Source organism: Ornithorhynchus anatinus, chromosome 2, assembly GCF_004115215.2.
Source record: "Ornithorhynchus anatinus isolate Pmale09 chromosome 2, mOrnAna1.pri.v4, whole genome shotgun sequence".
Lineage (NCBI taxonomy): Eukaryota > Metazoa > Chordata > Mammalia > Monotremata > Ornithorhynchidae > Ornithorhynchus > Ornithorhynchus anatinus.
In genome coordinates this window covers 36,397,890-36,425,271 of record NC_041729.1, presented here as the reverse complement: position 1 = coordinate 36,425,271, position 27,382 = coordinate 36,397,890, and the positions used below count along the sequence as shown (strand labels likewise).

The following is a 27,382-nucleotide window of genomic DNA, read 5'->3' as shown; positions in this document are numbered from 1 at the left end:
GAGCCCCACGCGGGGCGACCTGATTACCCTGTATCTACCCCAGTGCTTAGGACATTCATTCATTCGCCTACCGTGTGCAGAGAACTGTGCTAAACGCTTGGAACGGACAGTTCGGCAACAGATCCAGTCCCTGCCCAATAACGGGCTCACGGTCTGAATGCGGTGCTTGGCACGTAGTAAGCGCTTAAGAAATGCCATTATCATTATTATTATGCGGGACAGGGACCGTGTCCCGCTTAACCCGGTGCCCTGCACGGCACTCAACAGATACCGCTAAAAAAAAAGCCGCGATTCACCGCTCAGTCGGTGGCTTCGTGTCATTCGGCTGACCTTGGCTCGCCGCCCCCGTCTCGTTCCTCTTCTCGCCTCCCCCCCCCCCCCCCCCGCAGGATCTTCTCCGCCTACATCAAGGAAGTGGAGGAGAGACCCTCGCCCACCCCCTGGGGCTCCAAGATGCCTTTCGGGGAGCTGATGTTCGAGTCCGGCAGCAGCTGCGGCTGGGTCCACGGCGTCTGCTTCTCCGACAGCGGCCACCGCGTGGCCTGGGTCAGCCACGACAGCACCGTCTGCCTCGCCGACGCCAACAAGAAGATGGCGTAAGTTGGGGCGGCGGGGGGGCAGATGGGACTCCCCCGAGACCCCTCTGGGCGCCTGACCCTTCCCGAGGAGGGCCTCTGTCAAGCTCCGCCTCTTCCCCGCTCCCGGACCCCTAGGTAGGCGTTCGAATCCTTGGAAGGCCCGGGCCCCGGGAGGTCTTTCCTCGAGGATGCTGCCCGGGTACCCGGCACTGGGGGAACTTGTCGCTGTCGTATTTTTTTTCTGATGGTGTTCGTTAAGCGCTTACGATGCGTACGGGGTAGGTACGGGTTGATGAGGTCAGTCACGGTGCCCGTCCCGCACGGGGCTCACAGTCTAAGCGGGAGGGAGAACGGGTACTTAATCCCCATTTTACAGTGGAGGAAACGGAGGCCCAGAGAAGTGAAGTGTGGCTCAGTGGAAAGAGCCTGGGCTTCGGAGTCAGGGGTCGTGGGTTCGACTCCCGGCTACGCCACTTGTCGGCTGTGTGACTGTGGGCGAGTCGCTTGACTTCTCTGGGCCTCAGTTACCTCATCTGTAAAATGGGGATTAACCGAGAGCCTCCCGCGGGACGACCTGATTACCCTGTATCTACCCCAGCGCTTAGAACAGCGGTCCGCACGTAGTAAGCGCTTGATAAATACCAACATTATTATTCCCCGAGGTCACACAACCGAGACGCAGTGCGGCCTATCGGACAGAGCTCGGGCCCGGGGGGCAGAAGGATCTGGGTTCCGATCCCTGCCCCGCCACTTCCCTTTGCCCCGGTTACCGCGTCTGCACGGTGGAGATGAAGCTTATTCATTCATTCGGTGGTATTTGTCGAGCGCTTACTACGTGCAGAGCACTGTACCGAGCGCTCGGAAGGGACAGTTCGGCAACAGACGGGGACCGTCCCCGCCCGTCGACGGGCTCGCGGTCTAATCGGGGGAGACGGACGGACAGAAACGAGACAACTTGATCACGATAAATAGAATCAAGGGGATGGACACCTCATTAACAAAATAAACGGGGTGATAAAAATGTATACTTACGAGCCCCTTGTGGGACGGGGACCACGTGCGACCCGATTGGCTTGGATCTCCTCCGGTGCTCGATCCAGGGCCTGGCCCGTGGTGAGCGCTCAAATACCATTTTGAAGAAAAAAAGGAAAAGCAGTCGGCAGAGCCGGGATCGGAACCCGGGTCCTCCGACTCCGAGGCCCGGGCCCTTTCCACCGGGCCACGCTGCTTCCGCCGTTCCGAGCGGAGGGTGGCTTGACCCCGGTTACAGGAGGGAAGCGGGTGCGGAAGACCCGGCTCTGGCCCGACCCGTGGTCCTTATCCCGCTGAGGCCCGAGGCCGCCTGGGGTGTCCGGGCCCCCTCTCCCCCAAACCGACAGCTCAGAGCTCCGTCGGCCTCCGTTGGCTCATCCGCCCGCCCGCCCGCCCAGCCTTCCCGAAAGCCAGGGAGGAGCGGGGATCGGCATTCCCATCCTAGAGCCGGGAAAGCGAGGCCCCGTGGTGGGGGTGGCACACCTTCCCGCTCCCACGGCGGCTGCCATCGGGGAGCATGGGCCTCTGAGGAGACTCTCCTGGGCCTGCGGGTCCCCCGGGGGAGGGAGGGGAAGGCCCGGTGGGGGGGGGGGGGGGCGTCCCTCACTCGGGGACCTCGGACCGTCACACCGCTAATCAGAAACGCCCCTTTAGACTTACCTGCCCGCCCGGTAAGGTGTTCTGTCACCATCCTCCTCCTTCCCCTTCTCCTTTTTTCCTCCTCCTCCTTCCTCTCTCTCCTTCCCCTCTTCCTTCTCCTCTTCCTTCCTTTAGACTTGCCCGCCTGCCCGGTAAGGTGTTGTCGCCATCCTCCTCTTTCCCCTTTTCCTTTTTTCCTCCTCCTCCTTCCTCTCTCTCTCTCTCCTTCTTCCCCTCTTCCTTCTCCTCATTCTCCTTCCTCTTTCTTCCCCTCTACCTTCTCTTTCTCCCCTTCCTTCCTTTAGACTTGCCCGCCTGCCCGGTGAGGCCTGTTTTTGCCATCCTCCTCCTTCCCCTTTTCCTTTTTTCCTCCTCCTTCCTCTCTCTCTCTCTCTCTCTCTCCTTCTTCCCCTCTTCCTTCTCCTTCTCCCCTTCCTTCCTTTAGACTTGGCTGCCTGCCCGGTGAGGAGTTCTCTTGCCATCCTCCTCCGTCCCCTTTTCCTTTTTTCCTCCTCCTTCCTCTCTCTCTCCCCTTCTTCCCCTCATTCTCTTTCCTCTCCCTCTTCTCCTCCTCCTCCTCCTCCCCCACCCCTCGCCCCTTCCAAGGATTTGGTCTAAAATCTGAATCTGGGGAATGAACCGGGGGGACCGGGGCTGAGGCCGGCCGGGCCTGTGGTGGAGAGGATTCGGAGCGTTAGAGTCAGGAGTCTGTCAGGCCTAGCGGATGGGGCAGTCGGGGAACCCTAGAGGGGATCTGTGGGCTCGTTGAAGGGGAGCGACCCCTCCGAACTACCCCCGTCCCTTCGTCCCCGCTCTCTCCCCCCTCTCACGAGGGTCCTTCCTCGGGGGTGCTCGCCGGTTCCTTGGGAGGGCCGAGACGGGAATGGCTAAACGCTCTCCCTCCTTCCGTCTCTCTCTCTCTCTCTCTCTCAGAGTGGCCTCCCTGTATTCGGAGTCGCTGCCTCTGCTGGCCCTCACCTTCATCACCGAGAACAGCCTGGTGGCCGGGGTAGGTCTGAGCGGGGCGGGTGGCGAGGCGGGGAGGAAGGGAAGAGAAAAGGGGTCGTCTCCAGGGGCAGAAGAGGCCGCGACGCTACCCGTCTCGCGGGTCGTGGGTCCGGGGCGGCCCCCGGGGGCCCGTGCCGGCCGGCTCGGCCGTCCGGGTGTTGGGAGGGGTTTGGCGATGCGGGGGGTTTCCTCTTCCGCCATTCGGCCGAGCTGGACCCAGATCGGGACGGGGCCGTTGCGATTCTGGGCCCGAGTAGCGGAGGGAGTATTTATTACGTCCTCACTACGGGCAGAGACCCGGGCCGAGGGCCGGGATAGTCGGTCTGTCGGTCAGCGATATTTACCGAGCGCTTACGGGTGCCGAGTACTCTCTTTTAAGCACTTGGGAGAGTACAGTACAAGCGGGCTTTTAACAAAAATGGTATTTGTTAAGTTCTGCTGTTATTGTAATTTTATCGTTACTTAATACAGACTGAAATTATTAATCAGAATTTTAGAGTTATAATATTTGTCAAGCGCTTACTATACGTCAGGCACCCGTTCTTAGCGCCGAGGTCGATACGGGTTTCTTCGGTTGGAGAGAGTCTTTGTCCCACTTGGGACTCACGGTCTGAACTGAACCGAGAAAGATCTAATCCCCGTTTTACAGGTGCGGTAATTGAGGCACGGAGAAATTCAGTAACTTGCCCAAGGAAACACAGCAGGCAAGGGGCCAAGCCGGGATTAGAACCCAGGCCCTCTGACTCCCAAGCCCGGGCTCTTTCCGCTGGGGAACGCTGGTTCTCAGGGTTGGCGGTCGCGTGCCCTACCCTAAACGAGCTTCCGGTCTAGGAGGGGAGACAGGCATTAATGGGAATGAACGTTTTCAAGGCAAACTGATTGGATGAGGCCCCTGCCCCCCTTCAGTTCCCTAGCCAGATGGGGGGCAAACGGGCCCCCCGGAGGAGTGGCCGTGCCGGACCATTCGTTCGATCGTATTTATCGAGCGCTTACTACGTGCAGAGCACTGTACCCAGCGCTCGGAACGGACAGTCGGGCAATAGATGGACACCATCCCTGCCCGCTGACGGGTTCACAGTCTAAACGAATCTCCGGAGGCAGAAGGGGCCGGGGCTCCGTCCCCCGTTGAGCCGCTCGTCTCCTCTGGCCTGGGGGACCCCCGAGGCCCCGGACAGGGAGGGCGCGAGATGTCAGGGAGGGTGGAGAGGGCAGGGAAGACAGGACATCCCCGGCATCACTGATTTGTCACCTCCTCCCGCCCCAACCCCAACTTCCAGGGCCACGACTGCTTCCCGATGCTCTTCACCTACGACGAGGGGCCGGGGGCGCTGAGCTTCGGGGGCCGGATGGATGTGCCCAAGCAGAGCTCGCAGCGCGGCATGACGGCGCGGGAACGCTTCCAGAGCATGGACAAGCGCGCCAGCTCCGACACCGCCGCCAACCTGGACACGCTCCACAAGAACAGCATCAGGCACGTCGGACGGGGCCGGGCGGAAAGGGCGCAGCCGGGAGGGAGGAGGTTTTTCCAGAGAGCACAGGGCCAGCCAGGGCCTCCTGGACTCTCCCCACCCTCCGTGGCAATTCCAGGCGCCTCGCTGCTCCGTCAACTCCCGCCCTCCAATCCACCCGGGAAGGAGTAGCATTTCTAGAGCCCCGACCGCGTGCAGGGCGCTACACTGAACGACCGGGAGAGGACCCCGGTGTCCGAGGACCTGTCCCAGTTCCGCCACTTGTCCGCCGTGCGACCTCGGCAGGTCGCTTCGCCTCCCCGTGCCTCAGTTCCCTCATAAAATGGGGATTAAGATGGCGAGCCCCACGTGGGACATGAACCGTGTCCAACCTCGTGTCGGCCCCAGAGCTCAGTGAGGGGCCTGCCACGCAGTGAGCGCTTAACAAATGCCACTGAGGAAAAAAGGGCAAGGTCCACGCGCGATGCAAAGAGGCTCCGCACCTAACGTCTGTTCTCCTCTCCTCCTCGGCAGCCAAATCTCCGTGATGGCGGGAGGAAAGGCCAAGTGCTCCCAGTTCTGCACCACCGGCATGGACGGGGGGATGAGCATCTGGGACATCAAGGTGAGCCCGGGGGCGGGCGGAGGGGGGATGGCCATTCTGAGGCCCGGGGAGGTTTGCGGAGGAGAAGAAGGGAGAGAGCGTCGCTAGAGAACCGGATCGGCCCCGCAGCCGCCCGCGGCCGACAGCCCGGTCTCCCTCCCCGGAGGGTCGGGAGGGGGCCGGGCGGTGTGGGAGGAAGGGGCTGGGAGGGGCAGGGCAGGGAGGACCAGCTAGGGCCCCCTGACCTCCCCAGGGCTTGGGGAGGACGGGGCTTCAGCCGGTCGCTGCCGACCGACGGCCGCCTTTCCCGGGCACGGGTGGCGGGAGAAGGTGCGTCCGGTCAGACCCGGCCTGGGCTCCCCGAAATCCCCGCCGCACGTGGCGGGGGGCTCCTCCGAGCCACGGGGCCGGGTAAACGGCCCTAGGCCCCGGGATCCGGTGCCTCTCTGGCTGGTTTCCCTGGACAGGGTATCAGGACCGGTCTCACTGGGCGGCTCCCCGTCAGTCGCCCCGAGGCCTTGCGGTACCAGCGTCTGCCTCGGCCACCCAGCCGGGGGGTGCCGGGGAGGCGACGGCCTCGGGGCCGGCCGAGCCGGACCTCCGGACTCGGGCGTCCCGGGCCCCTCGCGACACCCGAGAGTTCTCTCAGGGCCCCGGATCGCTCAAAACGGGGGTCTTCCGGCCCGCTGGCTCTCCGAAGCCTGCCCCGGCCCGGTCCGCACCCCCCGCCACCTCCCTACGCCCCCGTGCTCACCGCGAAGGGCCGGCCGCCGGGGTCGGTCGGCGGGTGCGTCCGACAGCCGCTACGTGGCGAAAGCCAACGACCCGGAGACGGTCCTTCGAGCCTTCCCAGGCCCAGTCGATCGATGAACGGTATTTACTGAGCGCCGACCGTGTGCGCTCCCCTTTGCGAGCCCGGTGGCGATGTGCGCCCCGACCTCGGGGCTCGTGAAGACTGACGGGAGACCGGCCCTCGCTTCTCCCGGCCCGATCTCCTTGGCCGCCGACTCTCGGGTGATAAAGGAGCGGGTTTTTTTTTCCAACTTTGCTCCCGGAGTTGGGGAGGCGATTCAAGGAGCGAGACAGAGAACGGAGGAGAAAGAGAAGGAAAGAGAGAAGAAAGAACGGAGGGCAGGGAGGAAAGAAAACAAACGCTACGCGTCCTTCGTCTCGGAGGGCTAACCCCGCTTTCGCTTTCCTCTTGTAGAGCCTGGAGTCTGCCCTGAAAGATCTCAAGATCAAATGATCCAAGTGCCGGGGGGAAGGCATTTCGCCGCCGGCCCCGCCCGGGCCCGGGAGCTGAGCTGAGCAGGGGCCCGGGGCCCGCCGGGCTCGCTCGAGGCGGCCGGCTTCGCTTTCGACGTTCCCATCCGCGAACTCGACGATCGCGGGCCGGGGGGGTGCGTGAGGGGCCCCCCCCCCCCCCCCCCCCCCGCTCCCGCTGCCCCTTAAAAGCTGAAGAGTTGCTTTTCATAGGGAAGTTTTTGCACCTAGTAGAGCTACGTCGGCAATGAAACGCTTTAAGAGAAGGACGAAATAAAAACGCGAGCAGAGTCGGAGTGCCGCCCCGTCGACTTGATGTTAAACTTGGGACGCGCTCGCTCCCGCCGTCGCGGTCCGTCGGTCGATGGCGTCGATCGAGCGCTCGCTACGCGCGGAGCGCGCGGAAGGGGACGGTAGGGCAGGATTAGTGGGCGCTGCCCCGCCCCAAGTGAGCTGCTGGCGGCGCTGAGGTAAGGGGAGCCGCTACCCAGGTAGAAACGGTCCTTCCTCCTTCCCGGCAGCGGCACCCGGGCCGAAGGTTTCTCCGGCCCTCGAGCCCGTTGGAACGGGTGGTTCTCGGCGCGGGATTTTCTGAGGGCGGCGGTCCCGGCTTGCCCCCGGTTGAGGGTGGGCCCGGTCCCGGGCCCCACCGCGGCCCCCCCCCCCCCCCCACGGGCAGTCACGCGGTGAGGTGCCAGACAGACCGACCGGGCCGTCAAACCCCGGCTCCCCGCTTCCTCGACGGCGCTTCCCTCGGGGCCATCTATGGAGACCGACGAGGAGTCGGCGAGATGAGAGGGGCGCGGAGTCGGCCCGGAGGGGCTACGGAGAAAAAAGGCCCCGTCGTGGGCGGGTAACTGAAGTAACGGGACCCTGAGACTCATGGGTCCTTTCGAGGTAGTTTTAGCTAACTGATGCTCGGCACATAGTAAGCGCTTAACAAATACCAACATTATTATTATTATTATTATTATGCACGGAACAACACGACGACGGATAGTGCTTTCGTGTGCTCCGCGCTGACCTTTCGGTCAATGGGGGAGCTTCGCCGTCAGCGATTTCTTCCTCCAATACCAAGGACGCCTGGGTAAGTGTGTAAATAACTTACACACACGCACTCTCTCTCCCCCTCTCCCCCATCTGGATTACTTCCAGGTCATCGAAAGGGATTGTTTAACCTTCTGAAGCCCAGAAACCTGAGAGCATTAGGGTCAACTGAACGCAAGGCCCAGATTTTTTTTTTTTTTTTAAAACCATAATTGCGGTGTTCGTTAAGCTCTTACTACGTGCCGGGCACCGGACAGATATCAGCTAATCGGGTTGGGCCCCGTCCCACACGGTAGACAGGCGGTAGAGCCGGGACCGGAACCCAGGTGCTTTGAGTTTCTGGACTTGGAAGTGTGGCAAAAAATGCTACTTTCCCCAGGCTACCAGGTGGCCCAATTAAAGAGAGCTAGTTAATTCTTTACCTCTGAAATAAGAACACGTACTTCTCTTACGTTCTCGCTATCCCAGCGTCTAAATGCATTTAACGGTCACGGTGGAAAATCTCAAGAAGTGTGTGAAAAACGGCAATTTTAGATGCAAGGTCCGCTCTTCTGATTTGAATTATCTTTCGAAATTACATCGTTTCCTCACGGTGCTGTGGAACCGCTCCTCGTTCTTCGAGTTAACTAGACCGGACGTAAACCCCGCCGAGCTACCGAGGCCAGGGTTGCCACACCCACCCGGAATGGGAATAGCCGGGGTCATTTCAGTTTGGGGATGGGCGGATACAAGCCAGTACCCGGGTCTACAGTTTGGCTCTATCCACTGCTCCTCAGGTCCGGGAGGGTCTGGGAGAGAGTCTTCTCCGGTCCGGGGCGGCCTGCGTGGGTGGGAGGAACGCGTGGCTTAGTCTGAATCAGTCCGGGATGGGCCCGTGGCAGCAGGCCCCGCCCTCGGTCCGGGCCGAAGCAGGGGGGCGACTCGGTTCCATCCTCGGCCGTGTCCGAACGGGACCGGCTTCTTCGGCAGGCGTCGGGACGGAGAGGGAGCGTGGCCGGGAGGCGGGAGGCCCGGCTCCGAATTTCGCCTCGGCCGCGGGTCGGCCTCGTGACCGCGGACGGGCCGCTCGACTTCTCTGGGCCTCCGTCTCCTCACCCGTGAAACGGGGCCGGGCTAGAGTCGAAGCCCCACGTGGGACGGGAACCGTGACCGATCTCACAGGCTTCCATCTACCCGGGGGCTTAGTGTCTAGTAAGCACCTAATACATGTCATTGTTATCATCGTCGCTATTATAATCACCTGTCGGCTTTCCCGAGCACTTAGCGTGCAGAGCACCGTACTAAGTATTTGCGAAAATAGAACAAAACGATACATATATATATATAAAGAACGCATATTATGTAACAGAACAGTAGACACGCTCCACCACCAGCTTACGGTCTAGAGGCGAACTTCCATTATCATCAGTCGGGACGCTCCACTGCCTTCTCCGCCCCCAACTCTGGGGCCGGAGCGTGGCTCCCCCAGGAAACGGACGGAGACGTGAAGGGTTTGCGATCTTTTAGATTTTAATCCGCCAAATATACAAGTTTCTTCTCATTTACCGAGCGGGTCTTCGCCTGGGTGTTTCGGAAGAAGGGGAGGCTTTTCTTTAAACAAAGACGTGGTTAAAAAACCGACCCCGGCCCCGGCCGAGAGGGGAGGAGAGAACCGGGACCTGAAGGAGGGGGATCAGTCCGGAACGAAGGACGCCCCGAGGACACGCGCGGGGCCGGGCTCCCAGACGTCGTACTACCGCACGCTCGGACGGCGGCTCGGTTTCGCGAGCAGACGCTCGGGAGTGTTTCGTCGATACGGAGTCTGGGGATTCGTCGGGCCCCGTCTGCCGGCCCCATCCAGAGCGAGAGACCGCCTGCCACGTCTTCTAACCTAGGGGTCCAAGCTGTTCCTTCCCTCCTCCCCGCACCCGGTCTCCCCTCCCACTATAATAGCTCCGGATCCTAAAAACAGCAAAAACATTCAGACCTTTCCAACCGGTAACAGAGTAATACCTGCCTGCAGCTTTCCGCCCCCCCCGCCCCGCTTCCCGCCCCCCCCCCCCCCCCCGCCCCACCCCCCAACCCCCCAATGGAATCCCGTGCCAAGATGAGAGGGGCCACGCTCTCCGTGGCTCCCGGGAGGGGACGGGCCACAGCCCGCCCCGGATGGCGTCGACGTGGTCGGTTCGCGATACGGCAGAGGTCCCGGCGGGCCCCGGGCCCCGTTCCCTGGCATCTCCTCCTCCCACGGGCTCTGGGTTTATTTATTCAGGGAGAGGGACTGCAGTCGCTTTCCCGACACGGTCGCGTCGTCTTTCGCTGGTGAGGGAGGGGAGAGGAGGGGAGAGAAAGAGGAAGGTGAGTGGCGGCCCCGAGAGGGCGACGGACCCCGAGGCCCGGGCGCAGGGTCCCCGGCTAGGCCGCCCGGACTCCCGCCGGCCGACCGCCACTCAGGGCGGCTCTGGGCTCCCGGAGCTCCTCCCGTTGCCCCGCGGGACGGGGAGCGGTCCGGGTTCCGGATTCCGTTTTCAGTGCCCCGTCGGCTTCCCCCGACGGCGGTCCGACCCCTCCCCGGCCCGCCCGCTTAGAGAAACCGGAGTAGTGAGCGTCGGCTGAGCGCTCGCCGTGCGCGGAGCGGGCGCTGTCCTAAGAGTCCGCGGGAGGGGGATGGGGCCGGGGACCCCCCGGGAGTCCAAGGAGTCCAAGGAGTCGGCAGCGGCGGGGTCTGTGGCGGCGCCCCGGTCCGGCAGAGGGCTGGAATCGGAACTTGACCGCAAGAGGGAGGTGACCTGGCCGCCCCGGATTTTGGTAGGAGCGGCACCACGACCCTCCCCACCTTTACAGCCCGACTGAAGGCCCGTCTCCTCCGAGAGGCCTCGCCTGACTACGCCCTCTCCTCCTCCTCTTCGACTCCCTTCCGCGCGGCCCTGACTCGCTCCCTTCGTTCACCCCCCCGTCCCGGCCCCAGCACTCACGTACGTATCTGTCATTCACTTAACGTCCGTCACCCGCTCTGGACCGTAGGCTCGCCGTGGGCGGGGGACGTGTCTGTCGCGCCGTACCCTCTCCAGCGCTCGGTACGGTGCTCGGCACCCAGTAAGCGCTCAATAAATACGACCCATCGACTGACTGACGGGCGGCCGGCCCTCACCCCCAACTTCGGAAACACGGACGGGATCGACAGATTTAAAATAACGAATCGAAGGATTAAAACTACGGTCCCCGGGCGGGCGGCGGCAACGGAACGGCCAAAGCGGCCTGTTCTGAGGGCCCCGGTGCGGTGAGCGGCCCGGGGAAGGCGACGACGTCGCCGGCGCAGCGGGTCAGTCCGGCCCGCTGCGGGGCCGCGACGGGGGCCCGGCCGGAGCGCCGTCCCGCAGATCCCGCTCGACTCGGCCTTCCGCGCGGGGGACCGGGCCGGGGGGGGGGGGGGGGGGGGGGGGGGGGAGGAGTCCTGGAGCGACTGCCCCTCCCGCCCCCAGCCCCCCAAGCAAGAGGAAGCCGGAACCGGGGCGGACGCCCCCTCCGTCCCGTGAGCGAGTGGGGCCGCGCGCCTCCACGCCCCTGCCCCGCCACCGCCCAGGTCTCCGCTCCCGTCTTTCCTCTCCGCATCCCCCTCCCCGCCGGTCTGCTTCTACGGCCGACTAGAAGGTGCGTGGGTCCGCTCTAGAGGGGGCGGCAGGAAGGGAGAAGGGTGGGCGGGCACCCCCGGGCCCCGGGCGGACGACGCCTTCTCTACGGACTCGGGACCCCGGCCCCCGGCGACCTCGGGCCCACTTTTGGGCTGCGGAGTTTCCAACCGTAACCACGACCTACCTACCCGGGGAGGATCCCCCCGCCCAAGGTAACCCAGGGTCGGCGCCGGGTGACGTCTCGTCCACCCCCCTCACCCTTTATTTTTCTGCAGACCGAAAAGCAACGGATCGGCTCCTAGCCTCCTCTGGGCTCCAGTGCCCCCGGAAGCGCCTCTTACCTTTCCTTTCTTCCTCCTTCTTCTTGGCCGCTTCTTCCCGCTGTTTCCGAATGATGGCTAGCCGAGCGAGATCCGCTTTCGCCTGTTCCGTTTTACCGGCGAGATGCATTTTCATGTACCTCTCCTTCGCTTTCTGTTTTTCTATCTCTTCTCTGTTCGGGTAGAGCAACGGGACGTACGTCACGTTAGAGGCTCGCGCCTCACCGACCCCGACGGAACGAGTACGTCTCGAACGGGCGGGCGTCCCAACGGGAGCGCGGAGAGTCATCACCGGCCGGGACGTGAGCATCTGCCCTCGGGGTGAAAGGCTTAGCTTTTATCCGCCCCAGCGCTCGGTACGGCGCCCGGCCCTTAGGAGCCGCTTAACAGACGGCTCGGTTATTAGTATCATCGTGACATTCGGGCACCACTCACTGATATCGGTCACCGACAAAGAAGCAAGGAGACGGGGCAGGGGACGGAAGAAAAAAGGAAAGCGTTACCGCTCTCTTCTAGACAGCTCCTTTGGCCCATCCAGATCCAGCTGAGTTACTTTTTTGGTTGTCTGGCCTATCCGGTTGGGATTCTCTATGTCTATCAATCCTTCCACTCCTTTGCGCTTTTGCTAGGTTCGAAAAAAGAAGTCTCAAGTCGGGGAACCCGGCGTCTTTCGAGGCCCGACGGACCGCTCCGGCCCCCTCACCGGCGGGACCCAAATTAAACCTTCGAGTCGGTCTCCCGCCGCGTTGCGAGGCCGAAAAAGGAGTCTGTTCTCCCGGGATATCATCTGACCCCCCCCCCCCCCCCCCCCCCCCCCCCCCCCCCGGACTCCCACTCCGCTCCACAAGGGAAGCTCCTCGGGAGAAGCCCCCGGCCAAATCAGGGATCCGGAAGAGACGGGCGAGGGCGGAGTCGATCCCGAGTTCAGCCACCGCCTCCCTCCCCGCTCCGAGAAGACGAACCTCCATACCAACGTGTCGTACGTAGAGACGGGTGAGGACCGACTGGGTTTCGCGTTGGGCCGCCGCCCTCCCTCCCCGCCCCGAAAAGAAGCGTCTCCAGACAGGCGTGGGCCTTTTTTACGGGGTCGAGGATGTGCGACAAAGGGCTCGGAGGCTGTTCTCCAAGAGGCCGGGGGTAAGGGTGATTTCCCGATGACCGACCGACCCGGTGTCGGCTCTTCGGGGCGGCCGGCGGGCGGGCCGGGGCGGGCCGGGTGGAGGGTGGGAATGGAACTCCCCCCACCCACTCCCTGGTCCTGTTCGGTTACTTCTCACCCCCACCTGGTGTTACTGGCAATGGAAGCCCACCCCCAACCACCCACCCACCCGCCCCTCAGGGACAGCCCAGGAAAAAGTGATTTCATTTCTTGCTTCCCCCCCGGGGCCCCGCAGCCTCCTCCCGGTCAACGGGTCGGGCCACCCTCGAGCCCCGATCCGGATGCCCCGAAAGACGCGCTACCTGGTAATCCTCGTCCTCTTCATCGCTGTCATCCGAATCTAAGGATTTTTTCTCCTTTTTGGGGTCTCCGGTGGCCCCATCACCGTCTTCTCCCTGCTCCTCCTCTTCCTGTTTGACAGTTACAAATGGCGGGAGATCAGGCGCGCGGCACTTGCGGGGCGAAAGCGACCGCACGGCGGAGCGTGTTTCCGGACCAGACGGCAACGGAACGGACATCCGCAGAAGCCCACCACGAGGAGGAGAGAACCGCTCGGCCTCAGAGGGGCCGAGTGGCCGAGGGGCGAGTCTGCTGGCTCTCTCCGACCGGGCCGGCCGTCCTCGAGGAGGCGGGAGCTCTCGATGCCGCAACTGACGCGGGGCAGAGTTCCCACCCTTCCTCCCGTAATAATTTCGCTCTCTGCTAAGCGCCTACCGCGTGCCGGGCACCGTACGAAGCGCCGGACCCCGGGCAGCTCGGCTGACGGATCGCCGACCCCGGTGGAGCGGGCGAGAACCATCGATGGTGTTAACTGAGCGCTTCCTGTGGGCAGAGCACCGTACTAGATGCTTGGGAGAGTAGAAGCCGAGAGAGTAGGTACACGGGCTGCCCGCCCAGAAGGAGCTTCCGGTCTAGGGACGGCCACAGGCATTCACCTGGCTGCAGAAGGTTTAAAGCAGCGCCGGTGAGCAAATGATTCTCTCCGCCCAATAATCTGGAGTCCGGCGCACCCTCGGTGAGCGGCTTTTTCCCTCGTCAGCACCCCGACAGAGCTTCCTTGAGGGCGTCGGCGTCCAAGGGCGGAAGAGGAGGCGACGTATTCGATCGAACCGTAAAATTCACAGTCTACTTCCCCCAGAGGAATCGGAAGCGCTCCGTTCCGACAACAGAGGAGCCGCACGATGGGAGCCAAAGGGGACTGGACGCCTAACCCTCCGCGGGCGCTCTCGCAGCGCGGCCCAGTGGATAGGGCCCAGGCCCGGGCGTCAGAAGGACCTGGGTTCTCAGCCCCGCTCTGCCACCTGTCCGCCGGGTGACCTGGGGCAAGTCACTGAACCTCTCCGCGCCTCAGTTACCTCGCCTGAAAAACGGGGATTAAGACCTGAGCCCCACGTGGGGCTGGATCCCCCCCCCCCCCCCCCCCCCCCCCCCCCCGCCAGCGCTCCGTAAACAGCCCGGCACGCAGTAAGCGCCGAACAAAATACCGCGATCGTTATTACCAGGACCGCCGTAGAGAGCGTGGTCGGTTTTCGGCGTCAGACGTGCGTCGGCACAGCATGAGGAAGAGCGGAAAAATGGAAGCACTCACCCTGGCCTTCTGCTTTTCGGCCTGGAGTTGCGCGTCGATCTCTTCGGGACTCGTGTACTGCCTCGCTCGGCCTTTATGGCCACCTTTTCTTCCTGCAAAAGGGAACGGGCGCTTTAGAAGAGAGGCCGCACCTGCACCCGCCCATTTTCTTTCCCCGGGCCGCAACGGCCCGGGGCGGAACCCTCGACGTGCTTTTATTTTTCCGCTCTCTTCAAAAGGAATTACACTCAACGCCCCCGGAAGACACCCCCGACGCCTAGCCCCTAACTGGTCTCTCTCCAGACTGTAGAGAGAGACGTCTACTCCGAAGGCGACGGGGAAGAAGGACGAGGAGCGGCTCGGGGAGCCTCGCCACCGATCCGTCCGAAAACGCCGCCGGGACGAAGCCCCAGCAAAGGGGCGGGCGCAGAGCCGACGAGCCGAACCCCTCCCTTATCCAACCCCGACGATAAAATATCCTAGCGAAGAGACTGAGGACTCCGTCTGCCCGAGCTCTCTTTCGGGTCCCTTCGACTCACCTCATCGGCTTTCCATTTTAGCCCGTCCCAGACCCCGCTTCGAAACCGCTCTCGGAGAACCACTTGAAGGCGCAGACGGAGAAGAGCGGTGCGACCTAACGGAACGGAGCCCGGGCCTGACAGCCAGGAGGACTCGGGTTCTAATCCCGGCTCCGCCACTCGGCCGGGGGGAGAGCCTGGGCAAGTCACTTCAAGTCCCTGCGCCTCGGTCCCCTCACCTGTAAAACGGGGACCGAGAGCGCGGAGCCCCACGCGGGCTACGGACCGTGTCCGACCTGATGAACCTGTACCTACCCCAGCGCCCAGTCCGGTGCCTGGCGCACGGTCAGAGCTTAGCAGATACCATTTAAAACAAAAACGATCGTCTAGGACTTGGCTAAATCCTCCTCTGGGCACAGCCCCCAGAATTTCTGTTCCCTTCAGGCTGTTGAGGCCAGAACTCGCCCAGCGCCTCTGCCCCGTTTCTCGAAACACCCCGAATAATATTTTTATCATCCGCTTACCGAGCTGAGGAGGACCCCGGGGTGAAGCCTGGAACCTTTTCTCTCGTGCCGTAATTACACCTCTGCAGAAGCACCACCCATTTTTAATTACTATTTCCACTTCAACCGCGACACTCCGAGCGCGCTAGAATTCCCCCTTTGAAGGTAACCCTTCGCCTCATCTTCCCAAAAAACATTCGACTCGGGGAATAGCCACAGTTCAAAACCGGGCCCCCGGGGAGGACAGACTCTCCCTGCCTTATCTGCTACGTAGTTCGGCGACTTGACGTTCAAACACGTCCGGGGGCCTTCGGCTCTTTAAAAAAGTATTCGGCGCGAAGTATGAAGGGCCAGGACGATCTCGCCATTTCTCGGCCACACTCCCCACGCTACCCCGTGAGCGAATGTAAACCAGGACAATTAAAACCGTCAACGCCGAGCCTTCGGTGGTACTCGCTGGGCTCTGTGCTAGATGCTTACGACAGAGACGATAAGACGAAATACGGACGGGGGAAACGCTCTCCCCGGTTAGAACCGTCAACGTCGAGCCTTCGGTGGTACTCGCTGGGCTCTGTGCTAGATGCCTACGACAGAGACGTTAAGACGAAATACGGACGGGGGAAACGCTCTCCCCACCTTCGGAAGCCTTATCGGAAGACCGCCTCCTCCAAGTGGAATTCCCCAAGCTGGGCCCCCGTTTCCTCTTCTCCCTTCCTTCGCCCCGCCCTCGGCTTCGAAGCCCTCATATCGCTATCTGTAATTTATCTATCTTCCTGCCGGTCCCTAGACTGCAACTCACGGTGGGCGGGGAACGCGTTTACCGACTCCACGATATCGTAGACTCCCGAGCGGTTGGTACGGTCCTCCGCCCGCAGTCGGCGTTCGACAGGAGAAACGACGAGGCCTCGGTCGGGGAAGGCCTCTCGGAGGAGGTTTCGAGAGGGTTTCGAAGGCGAGGAGGGTGGCGGGCCGTTCGGATGTGAGGAGGGAGGGCGTTCCAGGCCAGAGGGAGGACGCGGGCGGGGGGTGGGCGGCGGGACGGACGAGATCGAGGTACGGAGAGTAGGGGGGCGTGGGAGTAGCGAGAGGCTTGCGGATGAACCAAGCGACGATGGTTCTGTCGGCCCCGGGATGCTCAAAAGCCCCCCAGGGCAGTAACATTTTTTTTTTCTCCGGAGAAAGCGCAAAGCTCATCGGCCTACCCCTCCTGACGTTCAGCTTCGACTCAAAAAAAAAATCCAGAAAACAGAGCTGAGATTTTCCCTCGCCATCTTTAGAACCAGATTCCAAAGGTTATCTATCCTTCGGATGGCCCGAGAGGACGCATCAAGTAGACATCGCGACTGCAAACACGGTAGTGACCGGCGAGTTTCGGTCGTCTTCGGGTTAGAGAGGTTCAAAAAAACCAGGGATCAGTTCTGATGACGACGACGACCGTTTCCCCGAAGGGCTCACTCCGCGCCGAGCGCCGGGGTAGACAGAAGGGGATCGGGTGGTCCCACGTGGGGCTCACAGGCTTCAGCCCCGTCTTACAGATGAGGGAACCGAGGGCCAGAGAAGCGACCGGCCCGAAGCCACACAGCCGCCGGCATTAGAACCCGTGACCTCCGACTCCCAAGCCCGGGCTCTGCCCGTCTGAACGGTCTGAACAGGGGAGACGGACAGAAACGACAAAATCACGATAAACGGAATCGAGATCGACAGCCGCCCGTAGTCACGGCACCCATTTTACCGATCCGGCAGCGTGGCCCGACGGATAGGGCGCGGGTGTCCGAAGGACCCGGGTTCTAATCCCCGCCCCGCCGCCCGTCCGCCGGGCGACCCCGGACAAGTCACTTCGCTTCCCTGGGTCTCGGTTCCCTCGTCCGGAAAACGGGGATGAAGGCCGGGAGCCCCACGAGGGAGCCGAGCCCCTTGTATCCCTCCAGCGCTCAGAACGGCGCTCGGCACGTAGTAAGCGCGCAACAGATACCGACGTGGTCGTTATTAGATTCCCTCGTCCGTAAAGTGGGGGATGAAGACTGTGAGTCCCACGTGGGACAGGGATCGTGTCCAACCCCGCCCGCTCGTATTCATCCGATAGTATTTACTGAGCGCTCACTACGTGCAGAGCAGCGTACTAAGCGCTTGGAATGGACAAATCGGCGACAGACAGAGACCATCCCCGCCCTCTGACGGGCGGCGCTCGGTACGGGGCCCGGCACGTGGTGAGCCCCCGGCGGACGTCATCATTTCGATTACATTTGCACGGGATCCGGAAGAGAACCTTCTTCCGGGCCCTTCGCTTTCCTTTCAAACGAGAACCTTGACGCGCGCGCGGGAAAGCCTCCACACCCCGTCGGAGCCCGGCGTCCGGCCGCAGACCCAGGCGGAAACGGCCGGCGGGGCCCGGCGGAGAGACTCGCGAGACCCGCGTTCCGATCCCGCCTCCGCCCCTCCCCCGCTGTGGGACCCGGGGTAAGCCGCTTGACTTCTCTGCGCCTCGGTTTCCTCAGCCCTACGGGGCGGTGCTAAAGCGGCCGTCCTCCTTCCCCTTCGTCACCTCGTCCGGAAAACGGGGACGGAGACCGTGAGCCCCGTCGGGGTCGGGGATCGCGTCCGCCCCCATCCGCTCGTATCCGTCCCCCCGCCAACCGCTCGGGCTTCCGACGGTGCCCGGCACGTAGTAAGCGCCTAACGAGCTACCAGAATTAGTATCGCAAGCCCCACGCGGGGCGGGGGGGGGGGGGGGGGTCCAATCCGCTTCCATTTCTCTACCGCAGCACCCGGTCAGCCCTAAAAAGACGACGGGGGCGAAGGATCGCCGCTCCGCTCCGAGTCTCGCGCCGCACCCCGTCATCGGGGCTGTTTACTGAGCGCCTACTGGCTGCCGAGCACCCGGGAGCGGACCAGGCGACCACGAGACGGCCGCGTTCCCCGCCCGCAGCGAGCTCCGAGGCCGAGCGACGCCCGGAGCCCGTCGTGGGCGGGGGATGCGCCCACCGCCCCGGCCCCGCCGTCCTCTCCCCCGCGCTCGTTCGTTCGATGGTATTTACCGAGCGCTCGCTACGGGCAGGGCGCTGTACTCGGCGCTTGGAATGGACAAATCGGCAACAGATAGAGACGGTCCCCGCCCACCGACGGGTTCGCAGTCCAGCATTTCGCTCGACAGGATTTACCGAGCGCTCACGACGTGCGGGGCACTGTACCGAGCGGCCGAGAAGCGGCGGGAGAGTCCGGGCTTGGGAGACGGAGGACGTGGGTCCCGATCCCGCCTCCGCCCCCCGTCTGCCGCCTCGGCCAAGTCACTTCACCGGGCCTCGGTTCCCTCATCTGTCAAATGGGGACGGAGCCCGGGGGCCCCCCGCGGGACAACCTGATCGCCTCGTACCCCTCCCCCCGCCCCCCGCAGCGCTTAGAGCAGTGCTCGGCGCTTTGTAAGCGCTTAACGGACGCCATCGTTATTAGGAGAAGCTTGGGAGTCAGAGGCCGTGGGTTCTAATCCCGGCTCCCCCACTCGTGTCACTCTGGGCAAGTCACTTCGCCGGGCCTCAGTTCCCTCATCTGTAAAACGGGGATTGAGACGGGGAGCCTCACGGGGGACAATCCCATCGCCTTCTGCACTCCCCCCCTCCCCCAGCGCTCAGAGCGGCGCTTGGCACCTCGTAAGCGCTTAATAAACACGTGAGCAGCAGCGTGGCTCCGCGGAAAGAGCCCGGGCTCGGGAGTCGGAGCTCACGGGTTCGAATCCCGGCTTGTCAGCTGGGTGACTGCGGGCGAGTCACTTCACTTCTCTCTGCCTCAGTGACCTCATCTGTCCAACGGGGACGAAGACTGGGAGCCTCACGCGGGACAGACCGATTCCCCCGTACCTACCGCAGCGCTTCGGACAGCGCTCCGCACGTAGTAAGCGCTTCAGCACCAACGTTATCATCAGGCACCATCGTTACGGTTACCGTTCTCTGGGCCTCAATCCCCCACGGCCGTAAAATGGGGATGGAGCCGGGGAGCCCCACTTGGGGCAACCTCATCACCTCGTGTCCCCGCCGCTCAGCGCTCACAACGGCGCCTGGCACCCCGTCAGCGCTGAACGGACACCATCTTCAATAGCGCGGCTGAGTGGCAAGAGCCCGGGGGGGGGTCGGGGGGGTCAGAGGTGCCGGGTTCTAATCCCGGCCCCGCCACCTGGCAGCTGCGTGACTTTGGCCGAGCCCTTTCACTTCCCGGGACCTCGGTGGCCTCGTCTGTCAAATGGGGATTAAGTGCGAGCCCCACGCGGGACCACCCGATGACCCTGGACCTCCCCCGGCGCTCTGCACGGGGTAAGCGCTTGAACCCATGGCATCGTCATCCTTCTCCTTCTTCGGTGGGCCTCGGTTGCCTCGTCTGTCAAATGGGGACGAAGGCTGGGAGGGCGACCCCATCACCCCGCACCCTCCCCCCAGCGCTCGGAGCAGCGCTTGGCACCTTGTAAGCGCTTAACAAACGCGCGGCTGGGGGGGGGGGGGGGAAGAGCCCGGGCTGGGGAGTCAGAGGTCATGGGTTCGAATCCTGGCGCTTAGAAGAGCGCTCAGCACCTATTAAGTGCTTAACAAATTCCCACATTCTTCTTCTCTGGGCCTCAGTTCCCCCGTCTGGAGAATGGGGATGAAGCCTGGGAGCCCCACGGGGGGGGGGCCACCTGATGACCTCGCATCTCCCCGGCGCTTAGAACAGTGCTCGGCACCCATTAAGCGCTTAACAGATACCAACATTATTCTTCCTCTTCTCTGGGCCTCAGTTCCCCCATCCGGAAAATGGGGATGGAGCCTGGGAGCCCCGCGGGAGACAACCCCATGGCCTTCTCTCCCCCCCCCCCCCCAGGGCTTGGAACAGCGCTGGGCCCCTACGAAGCGCTTGACGGATACCGTCGTCGCTCTTCTCCTCCGTGCCCGTCAGCCGCGGGACCGCGGGCGAGTGACTTCACTGGGCCTCGGCGACCTCATGTGTCAAATGGGGATGATGCCCGGGAGCCTCCCGGGGGGCACCACCCGACGACCCTGCCTCTCCCCCCCCCCCCCGCGCTGAGCGCGGTGCTCGGCACAGAGTCGGCGCCGCGCCAAGACCGACGTGAGGATCAAGCGACGGCCCCCGGATGATCCTCCCGGGGCAAGTAGGGGCGCTGGGGGGGGGGGAGCGCACTGCGCGGCGCGGCGCGGCGGCCCCTCACCTCCTTTCGGCATGGCGACGCTGCGGCTGCGGCAGGACGGCGACGCGAGACCGGAAGCGGAAGTCCGCCGGGCCTCCCGCCCCCTCCCACCGCGCCTGCGCGCCGGCCCGCCCGCGCCCCCGCTCACCGCGCCTGCGCCCCCGCCCACCGCGCCCGCGCCCCCTCCCACCGCGCCTGCGCGCCGCCCCGCCCGCCCCCTCCCGCCTGCGCCCCCTCACCGCCCCCGCATCCCCCCCCCCGCGCGCCACGGGACGTGAGGGACGGGACGCCCCCCGCCTCCCCTCCGCCCCCCGGCGGGGATTCCTGTCCCTCAGGCTGATCTGGGGGCGCCTAAAGCTGACGCAACCCCCCCCTCCCGACGGGCGGATGACGTCAGGCCTCGGCGCCCGGGAGGACGGAAGGCCCCCCCCCCCCGGCGTCGTGACGTCATCGGCGGGCGCCGGCAGCGCCGAGGCGGAAGCGGGGCGGGCGGAGCCGGAGCCGCCGGGTAGGTCTCTCTCCCCCCCCCCCCCCCCCTCGCCGGGGCCGGAGCGCAGCGTCCCGCACCTCCTCGCCACCCTCTCGACCCTGTCAGCCCCTTGCGAGAGAAGCAGCGTGGCTCAGGGGGAAGAGCCCCGGGCTTGGGAGTCCGAGGTCACGGGTTCGAATCCCGGCTCGGCCCCTCGTCGGCTGCGGGGACCGTGGGCGAGTCGCTTCCCTTCTCTGGGCCTCAGTGTGACCTCATCTGGAAAATGGGCAGGAAGACGGGGAGCCCCACGGGGGGGGGCAAACGGCGCTGGGGGCGACTCCCCGTCTTCATCCCCATTTTCCAGATGAGGGAACTGAGGCCCAGAGAAGTGCCCCGCCCACAGCCCCACAGCCGACAGGTGGCGGAGCCGGGATCCGAGCCCGTGACCTCCGACTCCCAAGCCCGGGCCCTCTCCACCGAGCCCCGCTGCTCACCGCGCGCAGAGCAGCCATTCGGTCGTCTGTACTGAGCTCTTCCTGCGTGCGGAGCGCCGCGCTAAGCGCTAAGCGCTTGGAAAGTGCAGTCGGGCAACAGAGAGAGGCAGTCCCCGCCCCGCGACGGGCTCACGGTCTAGGAGCGGGGAGACGGGCAACAGGACCGGAGCAGACGGGCGGCCCTCCACCCCCTCCTCCCCTTCCACCTCCCCCGACCTTGATGGCGTCCCTCCTCTCTCTGTCATTCGGCCGTATCTACTGAGCGCCCGCGGGTGTGCGCAACACTGTACCGAGCGCTTGGGACCGGCGGTCCGAGCCCGGCTCCGCCCCGTCCCCTACGCCGCGGGGCCTCTCAGACGTGGTTACTTATCGAGCGCCCGCCCGCCACCCGTCGTGGGCCGTGATCCCCGCCCACGGGGAGCTCGCAGATTAGCGGGGGAGCGTTACAGGGAGTTAGAGAAAGAGGAGGTGGCGGGGCGTAAAGCTGTGGCAGAGGGAGGGGATCGACTAACCCGCTATTTGTGGAGCGCTTACCGCGTGCTCCGGAGAGTACGGCACGACAGACTCGGCCAACGCGTCCCCCGTCCGCGACGGGCTTCCCGTCTAGAGGCGGGCGGGGACGGAGATCGAGGTCCGGAGGGGACGGAGCGCCGGGGCCGAGCCGGTGGGGACGGAGCGCCGGGGCCGAGCCGGAGGGGACGGAGAGGGGCCGGGGGCCGAGCCGCGAGGGCTTCGCGCCGTTGGCGCGCGCGAGAGAACGGTCAAGTCGGTAGCCGGAGATCCCGCCCCTCCGAGGACCACGAGCTCCAGAACATCCCGTGAGCCAGGATTTTTCTTTTTCTGGGCGGGTAAAAAAAGCCCCTCGACGACGGGCTGCCGGGGAAACGTCCGTCAGCTCCTGAGACTGGCCCTTCTGCCCTCTGGGGATCGGAACAGCACGTCTTGCGTGCTTTTAAATTACCGTCCCGTCTCGCAAGCCCGGCTCCGCCACCCGTCCGCCCGGTGACCCCGGGCGAGTCGCTTCGCTTCCCCGGGCCCCGGCTCCCTCGTCTGTACAGCGGGGACGGAGAGCGCGGGCCCCGTGCGGGCCGGGAACGGCATCCAACCCGGTCGCTTTTATAGTGGTGATGATAATGTTGGTATCTGGTAGGCGCTGCCTGTGTGCAGAGCGCCGTTCTAAGCGCCGGGGGAGAGATACGGGGTCATCGGGTGGTCCCGCGTGAGCCCCGTTTTACAGATGAGGGAACCGAGGCACAGAGAAGCGAAGTGACTTGCCCACAGTCACGCAGGTGAGAAGTGGCGGAGCGGGGATTCGAACCCATGACCCCCCCCCAGCGCTCAGAACAGCGCTCGACTCGACACCCTCGTCGTCACTGTCATCGTCGTCATCTCCAGAAACGGTCGCGCCTGGGAACGACCGCACCCGCTCGTTCGCTTTCAGATCCCGGTGTTTTCGGTTCGGTAAAGGAAGATGCCCAAAGTCAAGAGAAGCCGGAAAGCTCCCCCGGACGGCTGGGAGCTTATCGAGCCCACGCTGGACGAGCTGGATCAGAAGATGCGAGAAGGTGAGAGGACGCGGCCGGATTCGGACGCCTTGGTTTTATTGGGTCCAGAGAGGGGTCGTTAATCCGGGGGCGGGGAGGGAGGACGGCGGCGGCCTCCCACGCCCTTCGCCCGTGAGCGCCCGCGTCGGGGCGAGGATCCGGGGACCCGCCCCCATCTGGAATTTCTTAGGCGCCGGTGTCGGCGGCCTTTCTGTAGGATTCATCCATTCGGTCGCTCGGATCTTTCGAGCGCTGGCCGTGCGCGAGCGCTTGCGGAGCACAGTCCGGCAACCGAGACGATACCTACCCGGCACGGGGCTCGCCGTCTAGAAGGGGCGGGTTGGAAATGGGTCACGGGTAATGAGGGTGATCGGGTTGGTATTCGTTAAGCGCTTACCGTGCGCAGAGCACTGTTCTGAGCGCTGGGGGGAGATCCAGGGTGATCAGGGCGTCCCCCGGGGGGCTCGCAGTCAATCCCCATTTTCCAGATGAGGGAACTGAGGCACAGAGAAGCGAAGTGACTCGCCCACAGTCACCCAGCTGACAAGGGGCAGAGCCGGGAGTCGAACCCACGACCCCCGATTCCGAAGCCCGGGCTCCCTCCACCGAGCCACGCCGACGAGCACCTCGCACGTTGGGGGCGGTCGGGTACGCCCCACGTTGCGACCCGTTTCCATTTTTAGGTGGCGAGAGACGGCCTCGCCACACCCAGGACCGGGGCAGGTCGAATAACTCGGCCCGCAGCGTGTTCACGTGATTGCAGTCAAAGGTGCAGGCGCCTACGCGGCCGTCCCTGCCGTAAAACAGTTTTTCGTGACACGGTTCGGACAGAGCCCTCAGTTACCCCAGCGGGGCCGTGGTTCCTGGGACGGGGCACCGCCGAGAAGCCGCGTTACCGGCAAACCTTTCAGAGGGAACCGGCCGCGGGGATTTCAGATGGTGGGATCGATCGGTCGGTTGCATTTCTCGAGGCCTCCCGTTGGCAGAACGCCCCCCTCGGCGCTCGGGAGAGCACAACGGAATCGGTGGACGGGATCCCCGCCGCCGAGGAGTTCACCGTACGGCTGGGGGGGACGCAGTGAGGTCGATTCCGTCTGAGGAGGGTAGAGGTCCGGACAGAGCGTGACGGGACCGAGCGCTCAGGCGGCGTGGGAGTGCCCGAGTGGAGTCGGGGTATAGAAAGTCGGGGAGATGCGGAGTCAGCCGGAAGAGGCCGTCTGGAAGCGATGTGGTCTCGGAAGGGCTCCGGAGATGGGGCGGGGGAGCGGGCGAGCGGGACGTTAGCGGCCACAGATGAGACCCGGGCTCACCGAGTAGCCCGGGCGCCCTGTGGGGGGGGGGGGGGGGGGGAGCCCGGATGACCGAGGGGGAGAGAGAGCCGACGGGGCGCCTTAACCCATCGGCGGCGGCGACCGGGCGCTCGCCGTGCGCGGGGCATCGTAGCGGGCGTTCGGCGGGGGGGGAGCACGGAACGTCCGAGTCGGGAGACGCGGCCTCTGCCCACCGGGAGCTCACGGCCCCGAGCCGACGGACAGGGATCTCTCGGTGGCGGGGAGAAAGAGCGGACGGCCTCCGCGGGGCGGCGGGGACCGGGGAGGCTTGCGCGGGGCGGCCTTTCAGAAGACGATCCCGGCCGCGGAGGGGGTTGTTCCTCTGGGATGATCATCTCTCCCCGTCCCTCCCCCCCCCCCCCCGCCACCTCTTATTCCCAGAGGCTTCTCCCATTACTCGTCTCACCTTTGCCCCGACCTCGGCCCTGAGAGGTAGGTAGGAGGGCGGACGGTATTCACCCCGTTTTGCAGATGAGGAAACTGAGGCGCGGAGAGGTTAAGCGACCCGCCCAGGGTCCCACAACGGGCCGTCGGCGGAGCCCGGCCCCGAGACCGGGTCTGACGGCTCGCGGACCGGCGTCGTGACGTTCCGCCCGGCTGCCTCTCGTCCCGGAGGCTGAAACGGAGCCCCAGGTTGGAGGACGTTTGAGGTTCCCCTTCGTGGTTCTTGATGGGAAAGACTCTCTGCCTCCCGTGACCTTCTTCCCCGTCCCCATTCCCCAGACTCCAGCCCTAACCCTGATCCCCCCCAAACCACTAACCCTAACCGGAGAGACCGTCCGAGAGCTCTCTCAAACCGGCAGGGATCGCGTCTGTTATCCTGGGCTCTCCCGAGCGCTCGGTACAGCGCCCCGCACCCGGGAAGGGCCCGGGAAGGACAGTCGAACGATCGATGGGTCGACCTGTGACCCCGTGGCTTTCGGGGCCTCTGTCTCCCAGCTGAAACGGAGCCTCACGAGGGGAAGCGGAAAGTGGAATCTCTCTGGCCCATCTTCCGGATCCACCACCAGAAGACCCGCTACATCTTTGACCTCTTCTATAAGAGAAAAGCCATCAGCAGGGGTAAGCCGACCGCCGTTTTGGGTTTTCCGCCGCGGCGGCGATCCCCACGTCCGTTTAAGGGGCCCGCTCGCGGGGCGTCGGGTCACGGCCGTCGCTCTCCGTAGCCGGGACGGATTCGATACGGGGGGGGGGCGGGGGCGGTGGTCGGGCGGGCGGCCCCGGATCCGGTTCATGGAGCGTTCGGGTTTGGAACGCGACGTTGAAACTTTCTCCCCCCTCCGAATTTGAAGCCTCGGGTTAAACGATTCCTCGAAAGGCGTCGCTCTGATCGCTGCCGTCGCCAGGCAGCGGAATCGGAACCCCCGCCCCCCCCCCCCCAGTGCTTCTGAGCAACCCTCTTTACGAGGAGAGCGGAGGCTGCCCGTGACCCACCGCCGATCCCTCCCCCTCCGTCTCTTCCACAGAACTGTACGAGTACTGTATCAAAGAAGGCTACGCCGACAAAAACCTGATCGCCAAGTGGAAGAAACAGGGTTACGAGAACCTGTGCTGCCTACGGTGCATCCAGACTCGAGATACTAACTTTGGAACCAACTGCATCTGCCGGGTTCCCAAAAGCAAGCTCGAAGTGGTAAGATCCGTGTCGCCGGCCGTCACGGGGCCTATTTCTCGGGCGTCTCATCCGCCCGTCCCTCGCGTTTGCTAGGCTCCCCGCCACGGGACCCGGCTTAAATAGCGGGGAAAAGGTTGAAGAATCGAATGAAGGCACTCTGGGGAGCAGGGTGGTTTTTTTACGGTATTCGTCGGGCACCGTACTAGAGCGCCGCGGTAGGGGCAAGCTGATGAGGTCGGGCACGGTCCCCGTCCCCCACGGGGCTCGCGCTCTTCGTCCCCCGTTTTACTTCCGAGGGAACCGAAGCCCAGAGAAGTGAGTCGCCCAAGGTCACGCAGCGGACGGGTGGCGGAGCTGGGATCCGAACCCGGGCGACTCGCCAAAACCCCCGGTGCCGCTTTACTGCCTTACGACCTCGGGCGAGTCGTTTGGCTTCTCTGTGCCTCGGTTTCGTTCATTCAGTCGTATTTCTTGAGCCCCTACTGGGTGCAGAGCGCTGTACTAAGCGCTTGGAGAGTACAGCTGAGCAGCAGAGAGAGACGATCCCTGCCCCCAGCGGGCTCGCAGAAAGAACCACGGCTGGCGACCGATAGAGACCTGCAATACCAGCGATGATAATATTTGTTAAGGGTTTACTCTGTGCCAAGCACTGGGGTGGATCCAGAACCGTCCGAGTCAGATGGAGCCTGACTGCACCCGTGAGCCCACCTGGGGCTCACGGCGTAAACCGTGGGGGAGAACAGGGATTAAATGCCCCGTTTTAGAGGTGAGGAAACCGAGGCCCAGAGAAGTTAAGCCACTTGCCCGGGGTCACCCGGGAGTCACTGGGCGGAGCCGGGATCGGAGCCCCCCCCCCCCCCCCCCCCCCCCCGTTTCTTAAGCCAGTGGGCAGAGGAGGAATTTCTGGATTCTTCCGTCTCATCCGGGGCCGTGCTCGGTCGGGTCGCGTCGCTCGTAGGCGGCCGCGGATGCATCCCGTCGTATTTATCGAGCGCTCGGATCGGCAGTCCCACTCCCCCGGCCCGTTCCGTCTTACAGGGGAGGATCATCGAGTGTACGCACTGCGGCTGCCGCGGGTGCTCGGGCTGACGGCCCCCGGCCCCTTCGGAAACCACCCTCCGGCTCGAACCCCGCGCCCATCTGACCCGGTCACCCCCCTCGCCGGAGCGGCGTCCCGCCGAGACGGGCCTCCCGCCGCCGTCTCTCGGCTGATCGTCTGTAATCGTTTCTGATTTTAAAATAAAATCTAAACCCCACAGCGGATGGCCGACCGCTTTCATCCGTGCGGAACCGGCTGGCGGTAGAAGGACGGCGGGGGGGGGGGGAGGAGAGGGGCGGAGCAGAACCTCACCCTCTCCGGCTTCAAAAAGACAGCGACCCCCGTCTCGCGAAGGCCCGAGCCTCCGGGGGCGGGGGGGGGGGGGGAGAGAGAGACGACGAGGGCGGACCCGGGCCAGGCAAGGAA

The 27,382-nt window shown here is 64.2% G+C and overlaps 3 protein-coding genes across 6 annotated transcripts in view; 2 read left to right on the top strand and 1 right to left on the bottom strand.

Annotated features, from left to right (window-relative positions):
• ARPC1B (actin related protein 2/3 complex subunit 1B) overlaps positions 1-6,868 on the top strand; it is a 30,825-nt gene extending 23,957 nt beyond the window's left edge. For all 4 annotated transcript variants that reach the window (XM_007656796.3, XM_007656793.3, XM_007656788.3 and 1 more), the window contains 5 exons: positions 390-596; positions 3,183-3,258; positions 4,535-4,728; positions 5,240-5,330; positions 6,517-6,868. In XM_007656796.3, coding sequence (XP_007654986.1) covers positions 390-596; positions 3,183-3,258; positions 4,535-4,728; positions 5,240-5,330; positions 6,517-6,555 — 607 coding nt within the window. In that variant the 3' untranslated portion in view covers positions 6,556-6,868. The remainder of the gene's footprint in view (positions 1-389; positions 597-3,182; positions 3,259-4,534; positions 4,729-5,239; positions 5,331-6,516) is intronic.
• A 2,801-nt stretch (positions 6,869-9,669) lies between these two features.
• PDAP1 (PDGFA associated protein 1) lies at positions 9,670-20,566 on the bottom strand. The gene is made up of 6 exons (XM_029057441.2): positions 20,486-20,566; positions 14,298-14,389; positions 13,012-13,119; positions 12,054-12,175; positions 11,572-11,723; positions 9,670-9,917 (listed from the first exon to the last, which is right to left on the bottom strand). The coding sequence occupies exons 1-6, from the start codon at positions 20,496-20,498 to the stop codon at positions 9,859-9,861; spliced, it is 546 nt and encodes a 181-aa protein (XP_028913274.1). The 5' UTR covers positions 20,499-20,566; the 3' UTR covers positions 9,670-9,858.
• A 321-nt stretch (positions 20,567-20,887) lies between these two features.
• BUD31 (BUD31 homolog) lies at positions 20,888-27,178 on the top strand. The gene is made up of 5 exons (XM_029057442.2): positions 20,888-20,972; positions 22,869-22,992; positions 25,242-25,364; positions 25,769-25,935; positions 26,956-27,178. Exons 2-5 carry the CDS (start codon positions 22,899-22,901, stop codon positions 27,004-27,006), a joined length of 435 nt encoding a protein of 144 aa, XP_028913275.1. The 5' UTR covers positions 20,888-20,972; positions 22,869-22,898; the 3' UTR covers positions 27,007-27,178.
• Positions 27,179-27,382: the final 204 nt, after the last annotated feature.

Bases quoted from the DNA above. Each gene is read 5' to 3' on its own strand.
- PDAP1 (XM_029057441.2), bottom strand. The intron at 12,176-13,011 runs GTAGCGCGTCTT...TTTCGAACCTAG, and splicing joins AAGAGGACGAGGATTACCAG to CAAAAGCGCAAAGGAGTGGA. The intron at 9,918-11,571 runs GTAAGAGGCGCT...CTCCCTCACCAG, and splicing joins GAAGGAGGAAGAAAGGAAAG to CGAAAGACGACGCGACCGTG.
- BUD31 (XM_029057442.2), top strand. From the start codon at position 22,899: ATGCCCAAAGTCAAGAGAAGCCGGAAAGCTCCCCCGGACGGCTGGGAG. The intron at 22,993-25,241 runs GTGAGAGGACGC...TCTGTCTCCCAG, and splicing joins GGATCAGAAGATGCGAGAAG to CTGAAACGGAGCCTCACGAG. The intron at 25,936-26,955 runs GTAAGATCCGTG...TCCGTCTTACAG, and splicing joins CCAAAAGCAAGCTCGAAGTG to GGGAGGATCATCGAGTGTAC.